Source organism: Parasteatoda tepidariorum, chromosome 5, assembly GCF_043381705.1.
Source record: "Parasteatoda tepidariorum isolate YZ-2023 chromosome 5, CAS_Ptep_4.0, whole genome shotgun sequence".
Taxonomy (NCBI): domain Eukaryota; kingdom Metazoa; phylum Arthropoda; class Arachnida; order Araneae; family Theridiidae; genus Parasteatoda; species Parasteatoda tepidariorum.
In genome coordinates this window covers 72216878-72236992 of record NC_092208.1, presented here as the reverse complement: position 1 = coordinate 72236992, position 20115 = coordinate 72216878, and the positions used below count along the sequence as shown (strand labels likewise).

General features: G+C 31.2%; 2 protein-coding genes across 2 annotated transcripts in view; one reads left to right on the top strand and one right to left on the bottom strand.

The window, feature by feature from the left end:
* LOC107455252 (uncharacterized) overlaps positions 1-3937 on the bottom strand; it is a 43078-nt gene extending 39141 nt beyond the window's left edge. Inside the window, exon 1 of the mRNA XM_071180593.1 lies at positions 3683-3937. Coding sequence (XP_071036694.1) covers positions 3683-3719 — 37 coding nt within the window. The 5' untranslated portion in view covers positions 3720-3937. The remainder of the gene's footprint in view (positions 1-3682) is intronic.
* Positions 3938-16753: 12816 nt separating this feature from the next.
* On the top strand, positions 16754-19831 carry LOC107456839 (glutamate receptor ionotropic, kainate glr-3-like). The gene has a single exon (XM_016074804.3). It carries the CDS (start codon positions 16843-16845, stop codon positions 18196-18198), a length of 1356 nt encoding a protein of 451 aa, XP_015930290.1. The 5' UTR covers positions 16754-16842; the 3' UTR covers positions 18199-19831.
* Positions 19832-20115: the final 284 nt, after the last annotated feature.

Here is a 20115-nt window from a genome sequence, read left to right as displayed (position 1 = left end):
AAATTGTAGTAGCAACCCTTAAAGGTTATACGACCAAGTTTACTTAATATTGTGAAAACTTGGATGAAATGGAGGAGATAACTTTCCGTAATTCGAAGTTAAGCGAACATGATAAATATCTATGTAACTTTCATTCGAACTTAAAAAACAATAAACCAGCTTTGATTTGTATTCCTAAAGAAAACTGTTCTAGAAGAACGATTTATAACATTGATGAAAATTATCAAGGTTCTCTTAATTTTCACATCCACTAGTTTTTAATTCCCACATCCAGGAACATAGTATTTTTTTTTTAATCCTATAGATAAATTTTTGCCTTAATTGCAGTTAAGTAAAGTAATTCATACCTTTTTTAGCTGATAGTTTTCCCTTTTTAAAATCAGTACGGTGTATGTATACTGTTTCAAAAAAATGTTCGGATTTTTTTTCTTTTACGAAGGCCTGATATTCTTTCCCTTGAAGTAAGGACAGTTATTTTTGAAAAGGAAAAGAAAACTAGGACCCTCTTTCTAAAGAAAAAAAAATACACTATACAGAAAGAAAAGAAAATTAACAATAAAAATATTGACAAATATATTATCGTATTTTGAATAAATAAATTAACACAATTAATGTAAGATACTTTGCATCTTGACAGTTTTAAAGTAGTCAATAGTTTCACTCTGAATTGAACACCATTAATGACTTAACAGCAGAAGTACGTAATAGAATAACAACTGGTCACAAGTGTGTTTATGGAGTACACAAATGTTTAAAATCTAGTCTCCGTAACAGCAGGAAGAAAAACTATAAAATTTTAATGCTGATTCACGCAACCTACTTTTATTTATAACGTTTTTAAACTTGAATATTTCAACATGAAAAAGGCAACAAAAAATTTAAAAAACAATCTCTAGTATTAGGAGCAAAACTAATTTCAAATTTGAAATTCCCTCAATCGATTAAGGCAAGATCAAGTAATTGTATAAATGCAAAAACTCTGTTCCCGATTATTATTGAATTTATAAACCATTAACACGAATAACTCGGTTTATTTTTTTTAGGATAAATTTCGCTCTCGTAGGAAAAAAAAAGTACTTGTTCGTGATTACGAACAACCGACTACTACAAGGGAATAACTGAGTTTTCCTTAAAAAGAATGCTTCTGTTTCAAAGGAACAAATGTCCTTTGAATGTTTTACAATAGTTATCCTAATTTGTAAAAAGCAGATACGCACGATGGTCACGCAGTGGACAAATTTTATCTTCCTTTTTTTAAATGATGTTTTTGTCATGAAGTCTTTTGCATGTTTACTAATATATAGAAAAGGTGAAAATTATGCACATGCTTATCGAAAAGTGACATTGCATCACGAAACAACAGAAACGCCATCATAAAAATAAAAATAAAAATTTCGTTTTACAATAAGAAATATTGTTGCGTTGGGAAAGGAAACTTAAAATAAAATTTATCTATATAAATTAAATAAGGCAATTCAGCAATATGTCACAAGTTAAAATTGGTTTAGCAAGTTCAATTGAAAAGCGTTTTCAATTAAAAAAAATGATAAATAATTAAATAAAAAATAAATTTAAAAATATCATGGTCTCCATGTAGATAATAAGATGGCTCTGTAGATTGCCTTGTCATTTAGAAGAATATCCAGATTTTCCTTCTAGAAAAATTGTTTCATTGGGGAGGGAAACTTGAAAGGAAGTTTGCATATTTGAATTCGCTTCGAGCAATACAGCAAAAAGGCATATTTACAAATTTTGCAAAAAAGCGTTTGTGTCAGAAAATTTAACGGTTTCCAAGTAGACAAATTGTTGTTTCTGTAAATAATGTCTTGCCATTTAGAAGAAAGTTCAGAAACCTTCTTTTAGAAACATTATTACCTTGCGAAAGGAAACTTAATAGTAAATTTAAATATTTGACTTTATTTGAGGAGATACAGCATAGATCCTCATTTTTAAATTGTGCAGAAAAGATGTTTCAAAGTGTTTTGCTGCCATTAAGAAGAAAGTTGAGAAATTTTGTTCTAGAAACATTGTGTCATTGGGGAAGGAAACTTGTAAAAGGAAATTTACGCATTTGAATTTACTTGGTGAAATACAACAAAGAGGCTCATTTTTAAATTGTGCAGAAAAGCGCTTATGATATAAAAAATACCACAGTTTCCATGTAGGTAATTAGAATTGTAATTGAATGTGTTGTGCTGCCATTTAAAAGGAAATTCTCAAATTTTGTTCCAGAAACATTGTTTAATTGGGGAAGGAAACTTAAAATTAAATTTACATATTTAAATTTTCTTGGGATAATAGATCAAAAAGGCACATTTATAAGTTGTGCAAAAAAAGGTTTATGTTATAAAAATACCATGCTTTCCCCTATCTAAAAGTTTCTATCAAAAAATCCTGCACGAAGGCAAATTTCTCCCAATACTTGATTCAGAAGTTTCCTTGTCTCCTTGAATGGGTTCAAAATTACGAGGCTACGGAGTTGAACTTTAGCAGTCGTACACCTAAAAAAGTGGGTCGCTGGTTCAAGGATGGTTATAAAATAAAATATTAATTATAAGAGCCGTGGTGGCTCAGAGGATAGAGAGCTTGCCTCCCAGCGAGGTGACCCGGGTTCGATACCAGTAATGGTTGGAATTCGAACTCCGCACTCGGCTCCCACCGACCATAATGCTGACGTAAAAAATCCCCAGTCGTAGACAGATCATGGGTTAGAGTCCCCTTTTTGTCAGGCTAACCGTGGGAAGTTTTCGTGGTTTTCCTCACCATGTAACGCAAAAGCGGGTTAGTTCCATCAAAAAGTCATCCACAAAGATAAATTTCTCCCAATACTTGATCCAGGAGTCTCTTGTGTTCTGGATTGGGTACAAAATTTCAAGGCTAAGGAGGTGAATATTAGCAGTCGTAAGCCAAAATATAGGGTCGATTGTTGAACGAAGATTATAAAATATAATAATAATGATAACAGTAATAACAATAAAAAAAATTAATAATAATTAAATTAATAACAATACATAATCCCAAAAAACTGAAGTGGTAAGGTATTACTTGATTAAAAACTTCCTTCACTTCAAAAATATACGAATACAAAATAACATTTGACATACTTCAAGAGCTCAAATACAGGCCATTTCAAGACTTGCCAGACATGAACGACTCATTCAGGTCTGGAAGTCTTGATAATGGGCTCCTGTTTTTGAGAGCTTGAAAAAATTTCTTATTTATTTATGCCTTTTAAATTTTTGAATCGAATGAAATTTTTAATCAAGCAATAATCTTTAATCAAGCAATAATACAACCCAAACTTGGGTCGGCTATTCAACTACGGTTATAAAATAAAATTAGTCTAATAGAGAGCAGTGGTGGCTCAAGAGGGTTCGCCTTCCAATGAAGTGAGCCGGATTCGAATCCCAGCGATGGCTGATCCATACGAATTCCGCACCCGGCTAGCACTGACCACAGTACTGTCATAAAATATCCTCAGTTGTACGCGAAGCATGGGTTAGAGCCCCATTGCCATCACCGTAACCATGGGAGATTTCCGTTGTTTTCCTCTCCATGTAACGCAAATGCCGGTTAGCTCCCTCAAAAAGTCCGGTGATGGTTATAAAATATAAAAATAAAATTATTCTATTATACATACAAATCCTAAATGAAATAAAAAAGAATGGAGGTAAATGCATACCACAGTCACAATATTGGTGTAAAGTACATCTTGTCATGGTAGTTACAGCTACAAGAACTAGTTGTTCACGTGCACTTTTAAATAAATCAAATGCTCTACAATATACACCTGTCTAGACGAGAATACAAATTAATCTGTATCTGAGTAACATTACCATATTGAATTCCAGTTCAAAGCGGGCACTTATGCGAGAAATATGAGGAAGCTTTTAGCTTAAACAGCTTAAATATTGTTATATCCCTCCTTTGAATTTCAGAAATGAGATACAACTAAATAAACACATGTTTTTTTTACGGTAGAAGTAGCGGTAGCAGTTTTTATTCTCTAAATCCACCCCACCGATTTAAACCAATAGCTTTGAAGTTCTGTTTGCTTATTATTTAAAAAGTTTTCCTTATAAAATAAAATTTTAAAAAAATTCATTGTACACGAAGTCTCTCTTCAACAACTTTAAAAAAAAAAAAGAAGAAAAAAACGTCAGCTTGACATTAGGTAACAACTATATTTCTGTTTTCTATTGCATGAGATTTTTTTTTCATGGAATCTTGAAAATTTTTACATCGCTGTTTACAAATCTGCAATCAGTTTCAAAATTTGAATTTAAAAACCAAAAATTTATTTAAATTCTACCAAAATTAAATTTTACTCTAATTTAACCAAAAATTTTATTAATTCCTATGACAAATAAAAATAATTTAATTTTAATGTATCAGCAATCGGTGACAATAAATTAGTATTACGTCACTAAAGTCCTCTTCCAACATCCTTTCCAACAGTACAAGTTGTTATCAACAGTCACGTGACCTCTCTATTAGACCCTCCTCCCGTAGACTCACTCACGTTGCTATAGGTGATGTCATCCTCCGAACCCCCTCCCCAACAAGACATGTTCTTATCTGTATATCCTACCTAGCAGTATAGACAGCATCTACGGCGTAAAGGGGGATAAAGCGCTTCATCCCACCCTTTCTGCTGTAGTGCTGCCTATACTACTCACATCCGAATTTTATTTTATTTTATTTTATTTTATTTTATTTTATTTTATTTTATTTTATTTTATTTTATTTTATTGTATTTTATTTTATTTTATTTTATAACAGTTAAACAGCCAACCCGATTTTCGCGTTTGAGATTACTAATGTTCAACTCCGTTGCTTCGTAATTTTGAACCAATCCAGAAGACAAGGGAACTCCTGGATCAAGTTTTGGGAGAAATTTGTCTTCGTGGAGGAGTTTTTTGATGAAACCAACCGGTATTTGGGTTACATGGAGAGGAAAACCACGAAAACCTCTCACAGCAAGCCTGTCGACAATGAGAGTCTAAGCCATGATCTGTCTACTACTGAGGGTACTTTACATGAGCACTGTGGTCGGTGCGAGCCAGGCGCGGAATTCGTGTCGACCAGCCATCGCTGGGATTCGAACCCGGTTCACCTCATTGGAAGGTGAACACTCTCTCTCCCCTGAACCACCATAGCTCCCCATATCTGAATTAGGCATGACCAAGTATTTGCATAAATGCAACAAAAAAAAATTCCCCCAGTGCAATCTAAGGAAATTACTACTCTATTTAGCTCCGTCGATTTAAATTGATAAATAATAATTTTATAATGTATAAATATAATGTATAAACACCGTGCATAAACATAATTTTACAATGTGCATATAATGTATAAAGACCGTGATCCTATACATAAAAAATAATTTTATAATGTATAGTATCGCGGTGAAATTGCTCACAAAATAAAATATTCCTAGAAATGCTTTTGTGTACACCTAACGCTACATACTTAAGAAAAGCATAAAAAATTTTTAAAACAGCAGCTTGGTGTACTTTCAAAGTGAGATTTAAATGTTCTTTAAATTTACTATGAAGGAAGAGACAATATTTCAATATTATGGCATTTGTGGTGTTGTTTTTTATCAAGCGATTTAATTTAAATAACATGTGATTTTAAAACAATTTCTAATCAGTGAGAAATTAAAACAAAAAAATTTAAATATTTTATATACGTACTTACCTATCCTATATTCAAGCCAGCTGGCCGATAAGGCTCTTCTTTTTCCTGGGCCAGTCATTTTGCCTCATCCCATCCATTACGTATATCATAATGCACGTATCTTTGCCACGTAAGTATCTGCCCTTCCTCTGTCACGTTTAAAATGTTTTATGTAAGTAACATTTCATTGATTCATCAAATGAAAAAAAAGTTATATTTTATTTAAACTTAATTATTAATAATCATTAAAAAATTTTCAAAGTTAGTTTAAAGTTGTGTTGCATAAATATGATTTACAGTTTTTTCATATTCAAATCAAAATATTTTTAAAATACCTTTGAAATATAATGAAATAAATAGTAAAACAGAAAGATACATTGCGCAATGAACAAAAAAAAAGTTGTTTTTTTCTTAATTCCATTGCGTGATCTCGTAATTGAAGAATTCTTAAAAGTCAATGCTTTTGCAATATTATTTTCATTGATTTACTTCTTAATTGACTGATTGGGATTGCTGATTTATTGACTGTTCGATATTGCAATATCACTATCGGATAGTCCAAATCCCAGAAGCAGAAAGTGCCTAAAACTGTGACTTACGTCGCAGAACAAACCACAATTTGTATCTTGAATAAGTGACAGCGTTTTCCCGCGACCCCCAGCCCACCTGCCTACGATAGTTTTGCAGAACAATCCTCAACCCTAATCTCATACATTCTTTTAATGTTCGAACCTTCATATCATAAGCATTTTATTAATAATTCATCATCATCGTCATTAGCAAAATTTTGTACTTCAAAAGAGATTGAAAAAGTAAAAAATCAGGAATGTTTGTCTTGGTTTAAAAAATAATGTGGTGTATCTGTGCATGATCCTGTATTTTAATAAATGAAAATATAATATTTTAGCGTTAAGTTGACCTTTTTTCGCTGTGAAAGGCTTGCAGAACATTTGTATAAATTAATAAGTCCTGTTGCAGAACATTTGAAAATATTCTGCTTATGGAGTCCAAATTACGACACGCTTTTCAAGTTTAAGAAACATCGTAAAAATAAAATAAAAAATAGTGCGTGGAGTCCCTCCGCGCGGAAGAAGTTAAACTTCGCAACCTGCGACGTTAATTGTAGAAGAATCAGCAGTCGTAGAAGGATCACTAGTTCTATTCAACGACTCTTTCTCCTGCTCCGCTCGCTTCTGTGCTCAGTAATCACGGTAATATTGTGCATTTTTCCCTCGTGGACCACTTGAGCCAGTGGAAGAGCATGTGGTTGCCTCATCGTCTCGCTCTGGAAAATCTATTTGTATCAATAATGTATGTGAATGCGTCATAATGTAATTTCAGAAGAGAAACAATCAATTGATATTCACAAGAGACGTACTTTGACATGACCTTAAATCCGTCGCATTGTCCGTGGGATTGTTTTTACTCATTTTTTACAATTGCTATTCACTAAATTTGAAAATAAAAAAAATACTACCCTATTAAATTATATGTGTATCAAAACAAACTAAAAAAATATTTACAGAAAAACAATACTTTTATGACTTTTATTATTTTTATGCTAGTGAGAACCAAAACAATATGGAAATGAATGAGGGAAAACTGGATCCTACCACGTGATTTCCCGGCCAATAAAAATGTAGCGTTAAACGTTTAACGCAACCTTGTTGGAAGTCGCATAAGAAGTATAACTTCAAAAATAATACCCCATTAAATTATATGTGTATCAAATCAAACTAAAAAAATATTGATGGAAAAACAATATTTTTATTATTTTTATGCTAGTGAGAACCAAAACAATATGGAAATGAATGAGGGAAAACTGGATCCTACCACGTGATTTCCCGGCCAATAAAAATGTAGCGTTAAACGTTTAACGCAACCTTGTTGGAAGTCGCATAAGAAGTATAACTTCAAAAATACTACCCCATTAAATTATATGTGTATCAAATCAAACTAAAAAAATATTTATGGAAAAACAATACTTTTATTATTTTTATGCTAGTGAGAACCAAAACAATATGGAAATGAATGAGGGAAAACTGGATCCTACCACGTGATTTCCCGGCCAATAAAAATGTAGCGTTAAACGTTTAACGCAACCTTGTTGGAAGTCGCATAAGAAGTATAACTTCAAAAATACTACCCCATTAAATTATATGTGTATCAAATCAAACTAAAAAAATATTGATGGAAAAACAATATTTTTATTATTTTTATGCTAGTGAGAACCAAAACAATATGGAAATGAATGAGGGAAAACTGGATCCTACCACGTGATTTCCCGGCCAATAAAAATGTAGCGTTAAACGTTTAACGCAACCTTGTTGGAAGTCGCATAAGAAGTATAACTTCAAAAATACTACCCCATTAAATTATATGTGTATCAAATCAAACTAAAAAAATATTGATGGAAAAACAATATTTTTATTATTTTTATGCTAGTGAGAACCAAAACAATATGGAAATGAATGAGGGAAAACTGAAACCTACCACGTGATTTCCCGGCCAATAAAAATGTAGCGTTAAACGTTTAACGCAACCTTGTTGGAAGTAGCATAAGAAGTATAACTTCAAAAACTTAATATTTATGTAATTTACCAAAAAAGATGAAAAGTATGGATAATCTTCCTTCATTAATTTCTTAATGTATTTAAATTGTCCCAAACATTAGAGTTATATTTGATGATATCAAGAAATAAAAATGGAGCTTTATCTTTGCAATTATTAGTTTTAATAAGTTGAGAAATCACTGGTTATTTTATAATTAAAATACACATTGAATTGGATATAGATTAATATTTTAACTTAATTTATGAAAAATGGTAATAATTTAATTTACAAAAAAGTGGATTGTATCGAAAATCTTCCTTCAAAAATTTCCTAATGTATTTATATTGTCCGAAACATTAGAGTTATATTTGATGATATTAAAAAAATTTCATTTTGTGTATATAATTATTAATATTGATTAGTTGAGGAATCATCAGTTATTTTGTTCTGCCTACATATTAAATTAGTTATGAAACTTACATTTATAGCTTAATTTATTAAAAAAAGATAGTAATTCAAATTACAAAGAAAATGGAATGTATTGAAAGTCTTCCCTCATTAATTTCTTAATTTACCTAAATTGTCTACATCATTATAGTTATATTTTATGATTTTTAACAATTAAAAATACAGTTGTATCTGCCTAGTTATTAATATTCCTTAGTTTAAAAATAATTTACATTAACATAGAATTAAATATGGAATTAATAGAACCATTCTATGGTTCATGTTGAAAATTCCATATCAAGAAATTCGGAGAGTATAAATTTTTACTGAATTATTACTTATTATTTCCAGAATTAAACTTAATAATTTGCTTCTGGCAGGCTACGCAATAATAGAAAAGGATTATTTTAAATTTTTTAATGATAAAATAAACTGAATTATCTCAGAATAACATTACAGAATTATTGAAACCTTGACCTAAAAAAGTACGGAAAAAGTTGTTAATTATTATGTATTTATTTGTCTCCATATTTAAAAAGAGGATAAGTGACGCTGCTGTTTACATTATGTTGGGGTTGGTTTACATTATGTATGGGTGTTTACATTATGTTTTTCTACACAGATAACATAACATTTAGAAATACACCATAACATTTAACACCATAACATTTAGAAATGAGAAATTATCACGGTTATACTAAAAACCGACTGGTAGTAAAATGGAATTACTAAATATATATATATATAGATATAAATACGAAAAAACACGAAGAAAATTAAGTTTCATTTACTGCGCATAAGCTGCTAGTAAATAGAACTCATAAGATAAGTTCAAAATGAAGGTAAAACGAAGGAAAATTACAGACATATGAAGAAAAAAAAAGGGGGGGAATAATAATAAAAAAAATAACAAACAACTGGGGGAAGAAATTAAAAAAATCGGGAAAAAACAGATAAGTTTTTTTTAAAAATCCGGAAAATAAAAGATTTAATCTTTTCATCAGCCCACACGATTATATCCGCAAAAAAGAGTGCTTTCTAATATTGTATCAATATAGCCAAAGCAAAATATATCAATACAATAGTGTGAGAAGCACTCAAATAAATTTTACAAAAATTACAACAAATAAAATAGAACACAATAAGTAAAAGTAACACGCAAAAACAGAAAATAAAATACAAAGAAAAAACAGAATAAAACATAATCTATAAAGCGAGTAGCGAATTCAAATGAACTTACATGAAAGGGAAATTTTTCAAGAATGATTTAAAATATTTTCCCAACAAGATTGCCATATTGCAAAATATGAAAACAAAAGCGCAAATTGAGCGTAACTAGAGGAGTTTTGTTTTAAAGTGCGTTCTTATTGCATATGATCTTGTGGGCTGATGAAAAGATTATTTCTTTTATTTTCCGGATTTTAAAAAAAAAAATGTATCCTTTTTTTTCCAGATTTTTTTAATTATTTATTCTTTATACCCCCCCCCCCCCCCCNCTCCCCCCCCCCCAGTTGCTTGTTAATTTTTTTATTATTATTTTTCTTTTTCCCCCTTTTTTCAATTGTCTGTAATTTTCCTTTGTTTTATCTTTGTTTTATTTTTATATATATATATATAAGATAACACTGTGCACGCTTTTTTTCTGCGATTTGTTTAAATAATTAAATCGCTACGTTATTTGACTGTTCAATTTGAATGCATTTCTATTCCAATGCTGGAAAAAAATTCAATCACAAAAATTAGATCACAAACACTTTTCGTTTTTTTTTTTTTTTTTTTTTTTTTTTTTTTTTTTTTTTTTTTTTTTTTTTTTTTTTNTTTTTTTTTTTTTTTTTTTTTTCTTTTTTACTAAACTGTGGCTTTTCTACATATTGACGCGTTGCGTCATTTTCAGAATAAACATAGAGGGCTCCGACTAAAGATAGGCTAATCCACTGTTGTTATAATATAAATAGGCATATAAATTGGCGAACCAGGCTTGAATTCCAGTAATGGCTTGTCGATACGAATCCGCATCCGGCTTGCACCGACCACAATGCTGACGGGAAATATCCTCAGTGGTAGACGGATCATGGGTTAGAGTCCCATTGAAATCAGGCTAACCGTGGAAGGTTCTCATGGTCTTACTCTCCATGTATCGCAAATGCGGGTTAGTTCCATCAAAAAGTGCTTCACGAAAGCAAATTTCCCCCCAATACTTGATCCAGGAGTTCCCTCGTCTTCTGGATTGGGTTCAAAATTACAAGGTTAAGCATTAGTAGTCGTAAACTCAAAAAAATTGGATCAGCTGTTCAACGACGGCTGTAAAGTAAAATAAAATATAGATAGGCATGGGGGCCGGGATAGCCTGGTTGGTAGGGCACTGGGCCCATGTCCAAGAGGGAGTGGTTTCGATCCCTGCTGACCGAAGACTTCCCGTGTAGTAAATGGTGACTGATACGCGCTAAATCTGTCGAGTCACAAATCCCTTCATGTTCCCATAACAAATCATACATCTGGGGATACTGATCCAGCAGTTTCCTTGTCTTCTGGATTTGTTCAAAATTACAAGGATACAGAGTTGAACATTAGTAGTCGTAAACCCAAAATTGGGTAGGCTGTTCAACGGCGGTTATAAAATAAAATAAAAAATATAGATAGGTGGTTCGATCCCTGCCGACCGAAGACTTCCCTTGTGGTAAAGGGTGACTGATGCACGCTAAATCTGTCAAGTCAGAAAGTCCTCCATGTTCCCATAACTAATCATACCTCTTTGGGTACTGATCCAGGAGTTTCCTTGTCTTTTGGATTGGTTCAAAATTACAAGGCTACGGAATTGAACATTAGTAGTTATGAACCCAAAATTGGGTTGGCTGTTCAACGACGGTTATAAAAAAATAAAATATAGATAGGCTAATTCACTATTTAACCACTGTTGTAAGAAAAGTTATTTATTTCCCTTGGGTTTTTAATTTCAAAACCTTATGCTTGAGTTGTTGTAAAAAGTAACAAAAAAAATTAAATAAAAAAGATTAGATGTTGCCAAACTTAAATCTTAACATTTATATGGAAGTTTTAAAAAAATATGAAATCTTAATTCAAGCAGGTTAAATACCATTTACTATTTGAACTGCTATATTGATGGCTGGAGCAAATAGTTTTGCTCAGCAGCGTTCTCCGCAAATTTATTTTTTATCTTGCAAACAAAATAAACAATATATTAAAATTAAAAGTCGTCATATTGTCTATTTAAGTTTCAGTTAATTAACTTTAAGTTCTTTTTTTAATAATAGCAATATTTTTATCTTGTTTTGTGATAAACATTCTTGCCTTTAAAAATATGAGACTTTACCAAGTACACTATTTAAATACAAAAACTACAATTTAAAATAGACCGAATATAAATTATAGAATATTTTCATTATGCTGCTGATAAATACGAAGCATTTTTTCTCACTTGGTGATGATAAAAGTCTTGTTCCCGAATCAAATAGATTATTTCGCTTTTACCCATTTTTATCGTTACACTTTCAGTATTTCTAAATGTAAACTTATTTTTAAGTACAGTTGATAATTTTTGAAATTCAGGTAATTGTTTATTTCATTACGATTTCAATATTAACAAGTTGTTCTTACAAGAAATCATAATAACTACATGTAGTTTATCAGTGAAATGTTCTTTGTTTCTTGTGGAAAATATTGACCTCTAATAGCAAATAATGAGGAATGCGAATTAATTAAGTGGGTCGGTGAGCGGAGTTTCCTTAAATTTTTAGACTATTAATATTGTTGGATAGGAAGTAAAGTATCATTGGCAAAAATTGATAGAAATTATTGCATTATGTGTCGCGATTTTCATGGTATCTGATGAAAAAAGTATCAATTAAAAAAATTAAAAATAAGGGAAAAATAATTGCCTAAAATACATACACCGAAGAGCCATTACATTATGACCACCCTGCTAATAACATGTAGGACCACCTTTAGCCCTCAAAACTGCTAGCACTCGCCGTGGCATTGATTCCACAAGGTGCTGATAGGTAGTCTGAGGTATCTGGCACCAAGCGCTCACCAACTGGTTCTGAAATTCCCTCACATTGCGAGTGGGTAGCGTGGCAGCACGAATTTGGTTTTCCAAGTAGGATCACAAATGCTCTATTGGATTAAGGTCAGGTGAATTTGGGGGCCAAGACATGACTTGAAAGTCACTGGAATGTTCCTCGACGACTCGACCCTTATGAGATGGTGCATTATCCTGTTGGAAAACACCTTCCCCCGAAGGAAAAACTGTTGCCATGAATGGGTGAACCTGGTCTGCAACTATGTTCAAGTAGCTTACAGACGTCAGGGATTGTTCTATGACGATTATGGGTCCTAATGTGCCCATGAAAACATTGTTTCTGGGCGAGAAACTATGAAAACCTGGGCGAGCCCATTGTTATAGATGGAGGATAGTCATAATATAATGGCTCTTCGGTGTATAATTGGTTCAGAAAAAGTATAGGTGATTAATTGTTTTTAAAATTACACATTCTTTAGTAACTATACATTTTTATGAACTATTTTCAATTTTGAAATGTCACCGAATTTTAAGTTCCTTACTTTCTTCTTGAAAGGCTTCTTACTTGCTTCTTACTTTCTTCTTGCTATTTAGGGAAAGCTGGGGCCCTGGACTAAATACAAATTAAAAACTCAATCGTTTTCACTTTCAATGTAATTTTTACCGTTTTTATTTTAATCTCGTATCTGCACTATATGATTTTTACTAAGCGCCCAGATTCTAAATTTATCTGATAAGTACCCAGTGATGAAGAAGGTGATTAGTATGCTGCTTCTACTCATCATGGTGTATATTGGTATGGATCGAATTTTGCGCACAAGGGTGTGAATGCTGCCTTAGAGTGTTGGTTGGTTTGTTTTTATCACGGAAGTTTTCATTGTGCTTTAAAGTATGTATTGTCATGTCTTTACTTTTTGGTCTTTTTGGAAAAAAATAAGATTAATCATTAAGCAACAATCATTAAGGCACAACCCTAAATAAAGTGCAACATTAAAATATCAAAACCCTTTAAAAACAAACATTAAGAGAGCCCCAGACAAGTTTCTTTTCTGCCTATGCGGTAATCAGACCCTGATTTTTGAGATATTTTTTTTTAATTTTATGCTCAATGATAGTGCGCGAATTATCAATATGTATATTACTTGAAAATTATTATAAGGGATAAAAAAAATCAGGGAAAATAATTTAAAAAACAAACTTAATTAATCTAGCATAATGTAAAATTTTTGCAACAATAAAAGTTTTGGAGAGATAAAAATAAGAACAAAACAAATAAAATCACCTTCCCTTCCCAAATGTTATCAACGTTATATGAATTATAAACTTACTGCACATGTTATATTAATTAGAATCCCAGAATTACTCTATTTTGCACAATTTATATATGGGTCATTCTCACTGAAAAGGTATAAATAGACTAAAAAATTTTCTTAAACTAAAGTAATTAAAAATGTGCTAAAAATTACATAAATGTTTTTATTTATTTTTGTTATATGTCCTTATAATAATGGTCAAGTTTTCTATTTTATTTTGCAAGATTTAAAATATTTTAAATTCTGCCTTGTCCACGGAGGAGATGTAATAGTCAACGGAGGAGACATTTTATGTTATAAAATGTCAATGAAGACTAATTCAATAATTATTGGGTACAACTGACATGAGTTTAGCATTAATAATTAAATAATAAAATATTTCATTATTAGAGATAGAGCTACTTCCGATTAATCATGCTGCTATGAAAGGAAACATCCATTTTTAACCTAGGTGTACAATTTTTTAAGTAACTCTTACTGAATATTAATAAATTAAAATGTAAAGATTATTGAAATAAGAATTCAGACTCCACATGAAAGTTGAGTGTTGAGGGTACTCTTTTATGAACATTTTATGCAAGTCAAATATACTGTCATCCAAATAACGTTTTTGTTTTTTCTTTTTTCTTCTTGTTCGTTTCTTTTTTCCCTGGGCACAAACGGCTTGCTCTATCAATTTCTAGAAATTTAAGCACATTTAATCACGATTTTTCTGTTAAATCTTTTTCTGATACAGATTTTAAAGTTTCTTGCTCTTTTTTCTTCTTTTTTTTTTAAATTTTCTTCAAACAATATAGGGTTTTCTTTTAATTTCTGTCTAGCTTGTCTCATGCTAAATTTTTTCTGTTCCCTTCTCTTTTGCATTTGAACATTTGATTGCTTTCTTTTTTTGCATTTTGGTTTCGCCATTTTTTTCCTAAAATTTGAAGAGAAAAAAAAATGTTTAACATCACAGAAATTATTTAGAAACATTGCCAATATTTACTTCTCCGATAAGAAAAAGTTAAACTTCATTGATTTTCTTTAAAAATACAAACAAATTAACACATTTGTTCCATTTTGAAAAATATCACTTAAAAGAAAATAGTTTTTTAATTGTATTATGGTTATCTAACACATTGTCTCTTCCATTGACTGTGTCTTCTCCTCCGTGAACTTGTTATGTCCACGGAGGAGACAAAAACTAATTCTTGAATTTTACTGATTTTTAATTTTAAAGTTAGAAAAATGGGGTAGTTCTTTTTATTAAATATACTATTTTTGCAATCCAAAATTCATCTTACAAAAATAAAATAATTTTCTCTTACCTTCTTTATGATGGCCACGGAGTACACGGTGAGAACTTTGCCAAACCCCAGTTTAACACAACAATCCAAAACTGACACCAAAGAGAACAAAAACAACTGATAGTTAACTTTAGAAAATGAAATGGTTACCTTTCCCAGCAGCTGTCTTACAGGGATTTCGCATATGCTGCTCTTTATTGCATATTTACCGAACTATATTAATTGACCATGGAGGGAGATTTCATTTTTGATGGACAAAGTTTACTAGTCATTTATTTTATAAAAACAATTTTTTTTTAAATATCAAATAAAAAGTTACTATAAACATTTAACTAGGTAAAACTACAAAAATCATTAAAATAATATTTAAATTGTTTAACAGCCATTAAAAATTATTTTGTGTCACAGACGTAGGCACGTCCACGGAGGGGATTTTGAAGTTATGTTTATTAAAAAGTAAGAATGAAATATTAAATACATTTAGCAGAAATGCATATGATTTGTTAGTTAGAACTTTACAAAAAATGATGAAGAAAAATATTAAGAAATCTGCTGTATTTCCTAATATTTATTACTAAGGGACTTAAAGAGTCACCTTTTTGTGAGAATGACCCATATTATTATTGCAAAATTTTTTGTGCCATATAATTGAAAAAAAAAATAATATCAAAAATATTAATAAAATAGAGATTACAGCCTCTTAGGGATAAAACTTGTTTTTCTATTACAGTATTTCAGGGTGCATCATTTTTTTTAAAACTTCTTGAACCACCTTAGCATGAAAATATATTATAATGAGATGTAAATGTAATACGAAATTCATGTTCGTTAAGATTTAATTTAGATTTCGTTGTTTGTGAGGTTTTTATTTTCGATATCAAAGCAATTACAATCGCATTCATGAAAATCTATCAGAATTCAATCTCTTCTAATCAGCGTAATTATTCTTTTGCACAACTAAACCCATTAATTTAAAATTTGTGATGACTTTTTAGAAAGGGAGCTATTTAAATATGATTCATTAATAAATTGGTACAAACATTTAATGTCATAGAAATATTAAATATTTAGTGCTTGGTGTTTTCAAAAAAATGAGAATTATAGATTTTGGATAGCATTTGTAAGTGCAGTCTGTTGACGGGTAAACAAAATTTGATTAAAGAAAATTCGATATCAAAATTAGGAATAAAAATTTAATTTTCTTTTAAATTGGTTTAGAAGAATATAAGCATGGGCTATCCCCATAAACTTTTAGTGTTCAGTTTTTTCTAAAATAAAATTCGAAATATCGATTATGGATCGTATTTACAAGTGTGATCCATTTATTGGTAAATAAATTTTGATTAAGGGAAATTACTTGTAAAAAAAAAAAATCAATTTTCGAATATGTAATTTTCTTTTTTAATAGGTTCAGAAAGAAATGAGATGAGAAATCTGAACACTTTACCCGCGATATTCAGTATTGATGTACGGCTCACTCTTTTCTCTCGTCATTTGAATAATTTAAGTTCTGCTGGTCAAAATGAATCTTGGACATATTCCAGTTAAAAAACTTATAACCTGGCCAAGTTCTAAGGAAACATTAAGAGTGTGTTGTCATGAAATTCGTTCTGCTGTTAATACCACCATGGGACCACCGCCTAGCTATATAGGAGGACACGAAGGAAAATTACTTCAAGTCGTCTTTGAAGCTTTAGGGTTAAATTTCGATATTGTGATCCCTAATGATGATGCATGGGGAATGCCAGATGAAAACAATGTTTGGTCAGGATGCCCGGGCATGATCCAAAGAAATGAAGCCGATGTAGCAACGTCTGCTATGCTTCAAAACTATTGGAGCTTTCAATTTTCCGACCAGTCATTCAGCTACAGAGATGAAGGCGCCTACTTTGTAGCCAAGACTCCTGGTTTTGTTCCGAAGCCTTTCGTTATTTTCCAGACATTTAAAGTCGGTGTATGGATATCAATTTTGATTACGCTTTTCGTTCTTGCGTTGGCGTATTATTTCATTATGGGTAAGAAGTACTCATACGGTAGCCAATTGTACAGCAGAGTCGCTGAGTTATTGCTTCAAGAGCCAACGGTCAAAATCATTCCTAAAGCTTCTCAGGAAATAATAACTTTGTTTTGGTCAATTGCAGTTCAGTTTTTAACATTATCGTATGTGGCGGTTATTTTGACAGCTATGATGGCACCCAAAACGGAGCGGCCTATCAACAATGAAGAAAGGGTCTTAGAAGCTGTGCGATCAGGAAAATATCAAGCAGTTACGCCTATGGACATGCCAATGTATCTGGATAACTTATTAAATAATGCTAGACCCACTTTCGTGAAAATTGGTGAAATTATACGGGATAACAACTGGAAGTACGCAATAACCAGGAAGAACTATGCAAAGCACCTGAAAGATAATTGGATCATTGCCACATCTATGTTTACGCGCCAATTGAACAATCCACTTGGCAACCCGATTGTGGTATCCGAAGATCCGATTTATCATGCTAGATTGTGTTATCTAATGCGAAAGAATTTTCCCTTTAGACACAAATTAGATAATATTATGATGCGAATATTGGAGGGTGGAATTTTCACAAAATTATACGAGCATGATCTCTTTCAAAGGAAGTTGAAAGACATAGACGATTTTCGCGACACACATGAAGAAACTGGATCTTTTAAGATTCTTTCACTGGTAGATCTCCAGGGTGCTTTCTATGTACTCATTTTTGGTTACTCAATTTCCGCGATTGCTTTGTTGTTTGAAATTATCGTTGATAAATGCGTAAAAAAAATGGAAAACGATGATGGATCGTTAGAAGTTTCCGTAAATAAGCCTTCGCCAACAGCAGAAAACAATGATGATTTAATTTTAGAATAGGCCAAAATAGAATTATTGGCATAGTCACTATTAAACGTTATCAATGCCTTGCATAAACATTGTAGCACCATGTATTCGATTCTTATTAATATTGTTATTTACATTCAGAATTTTGAAAAAAATCCTTTTGAAACTGCCAGCGATTTGTAAAAACTGGGCAAGAAGTATAAAATTGGAAGGCGTGTCAGTTGTTTTTTTTTTTTTATCAAGATTTATATCTGGATAATAAGAAAATAAAAATTGAAAATAAGTATTATTAAAGCGATTTTAAATGAAAATTTCTGAAAAATATATGCAACACATTTCACACGCTTCAAGTCACTGAAACTAGACACCTTTTTCAGCAGCACTTTGTATCCAATTATTATTGATATTGTGGTTGATATTTAGAATTCTCAAAAAATCCATTCAAAACTGACAATGTTATGCAGAAACTCGACAGAAAGTACAACACTGGAGGATGTATAGGTCACATTTCTTTTTCTTTTTTACTTTTTTAATCGATTAAAATTTAGATAAGAAAACTACGACTGAAAATAAGTATTATTAATACATTTTTAAAGGAAAATTTCCGCAACATATAGGCAACTTTATAATTTTAAACGTTTCAAATATGTAATACTAGACACGTTTTTCTGCCAACTGCGTGATCTATGTTTAGAAATTGAGACAATAGACATAAAAAATTTCTCAAGTGGGATTTTGATTTAGTATAATATTCAGGGATTCTGCGGTATAAGTATCCCAACAAGCATACGACTTTTGGACCAGTGAAGGTACAATGTCGATTCACCCAAAGTGCCATTACGGCGGACTTTTCATCGCCGTATCAGTTCCGTTAATAAAGTGAAATCTGGCCCAAAAATGAGGCCCGTGATGGTATTTCAGGTAAAACTTCTGGAAATCGTTAAAGGACCGGAACTACTTTGTTGCCTTTGGATTGCTTTGCCATTTTTGCCTGTCAAATACCGGAAAACAAATTTCATTTCACAGAATAACGAGAAAATTGCCATAAAAGCTTTTATTGTACCTTTATGATGTTTTTTTGCCTTTTTATCATAAGCTGAATACGTTCACTGGCACACGTCGTTGCCTCGCTTGACGTTAAACCACCTTAACTCAGGGCTGATTTGAAAACGTCTATGCCGTCTTTGCCGCTATCGCACCTTTATTTCAGGAGCTTAAACGAATTTCTTTGCCTTATTTGCCGATATACCACCCTTAACTCACCTTACACTTGGTTCATTAGAAAATTTTAATGCCGCCCTTGCTGGTATCACACCTTTATTTTAATTATCTCAGCAATTTTTTGTCACTAACTTGCCTTTTTTTATTAGAACTTCTCGTAGCTTTTAATTTCAAATGCTTCAACAAATTTACTGTATGTTGTTGATAACAATTCTTATTTAGGGAACATATATTGTCACGAGCGTTTGTTTTACTCTGCTGATATCAGCGATAGTAATTTCTTGCATTTTAGCTACTTATATTGTAATAAAACAATAACTATCATTTCATGCAAAATATTTTAAGGCGATATAAAAAGCAAAATGATGTGTAAAAAATTTAATTCATATTCAGTTATCATCCAATGAATCTTCTTACATAATAAAATAGATTTCTTTTTTATTTCATTTTAATCAATTATAAATGCAATAACCTAAAAGAAGAAGCATATAAAAACATTGTGTGTTTAATTGAGTGTTCACATTTTTTATACATTATGAAGTAAAATTAAATAAAAAATTTTATTCTAAGATAAAACATACTGAGACTTAATGCATAAGTTATTTAAGTTATGAAAAAATTGAAAATAATGCATATACTATATGGGTCATTCTCACAAAAACAGTCATTTTCATGTCCCCAGTATATTTTATGTTTGTTTTACAACTTACGAAAAAAAATTTTCAGGGA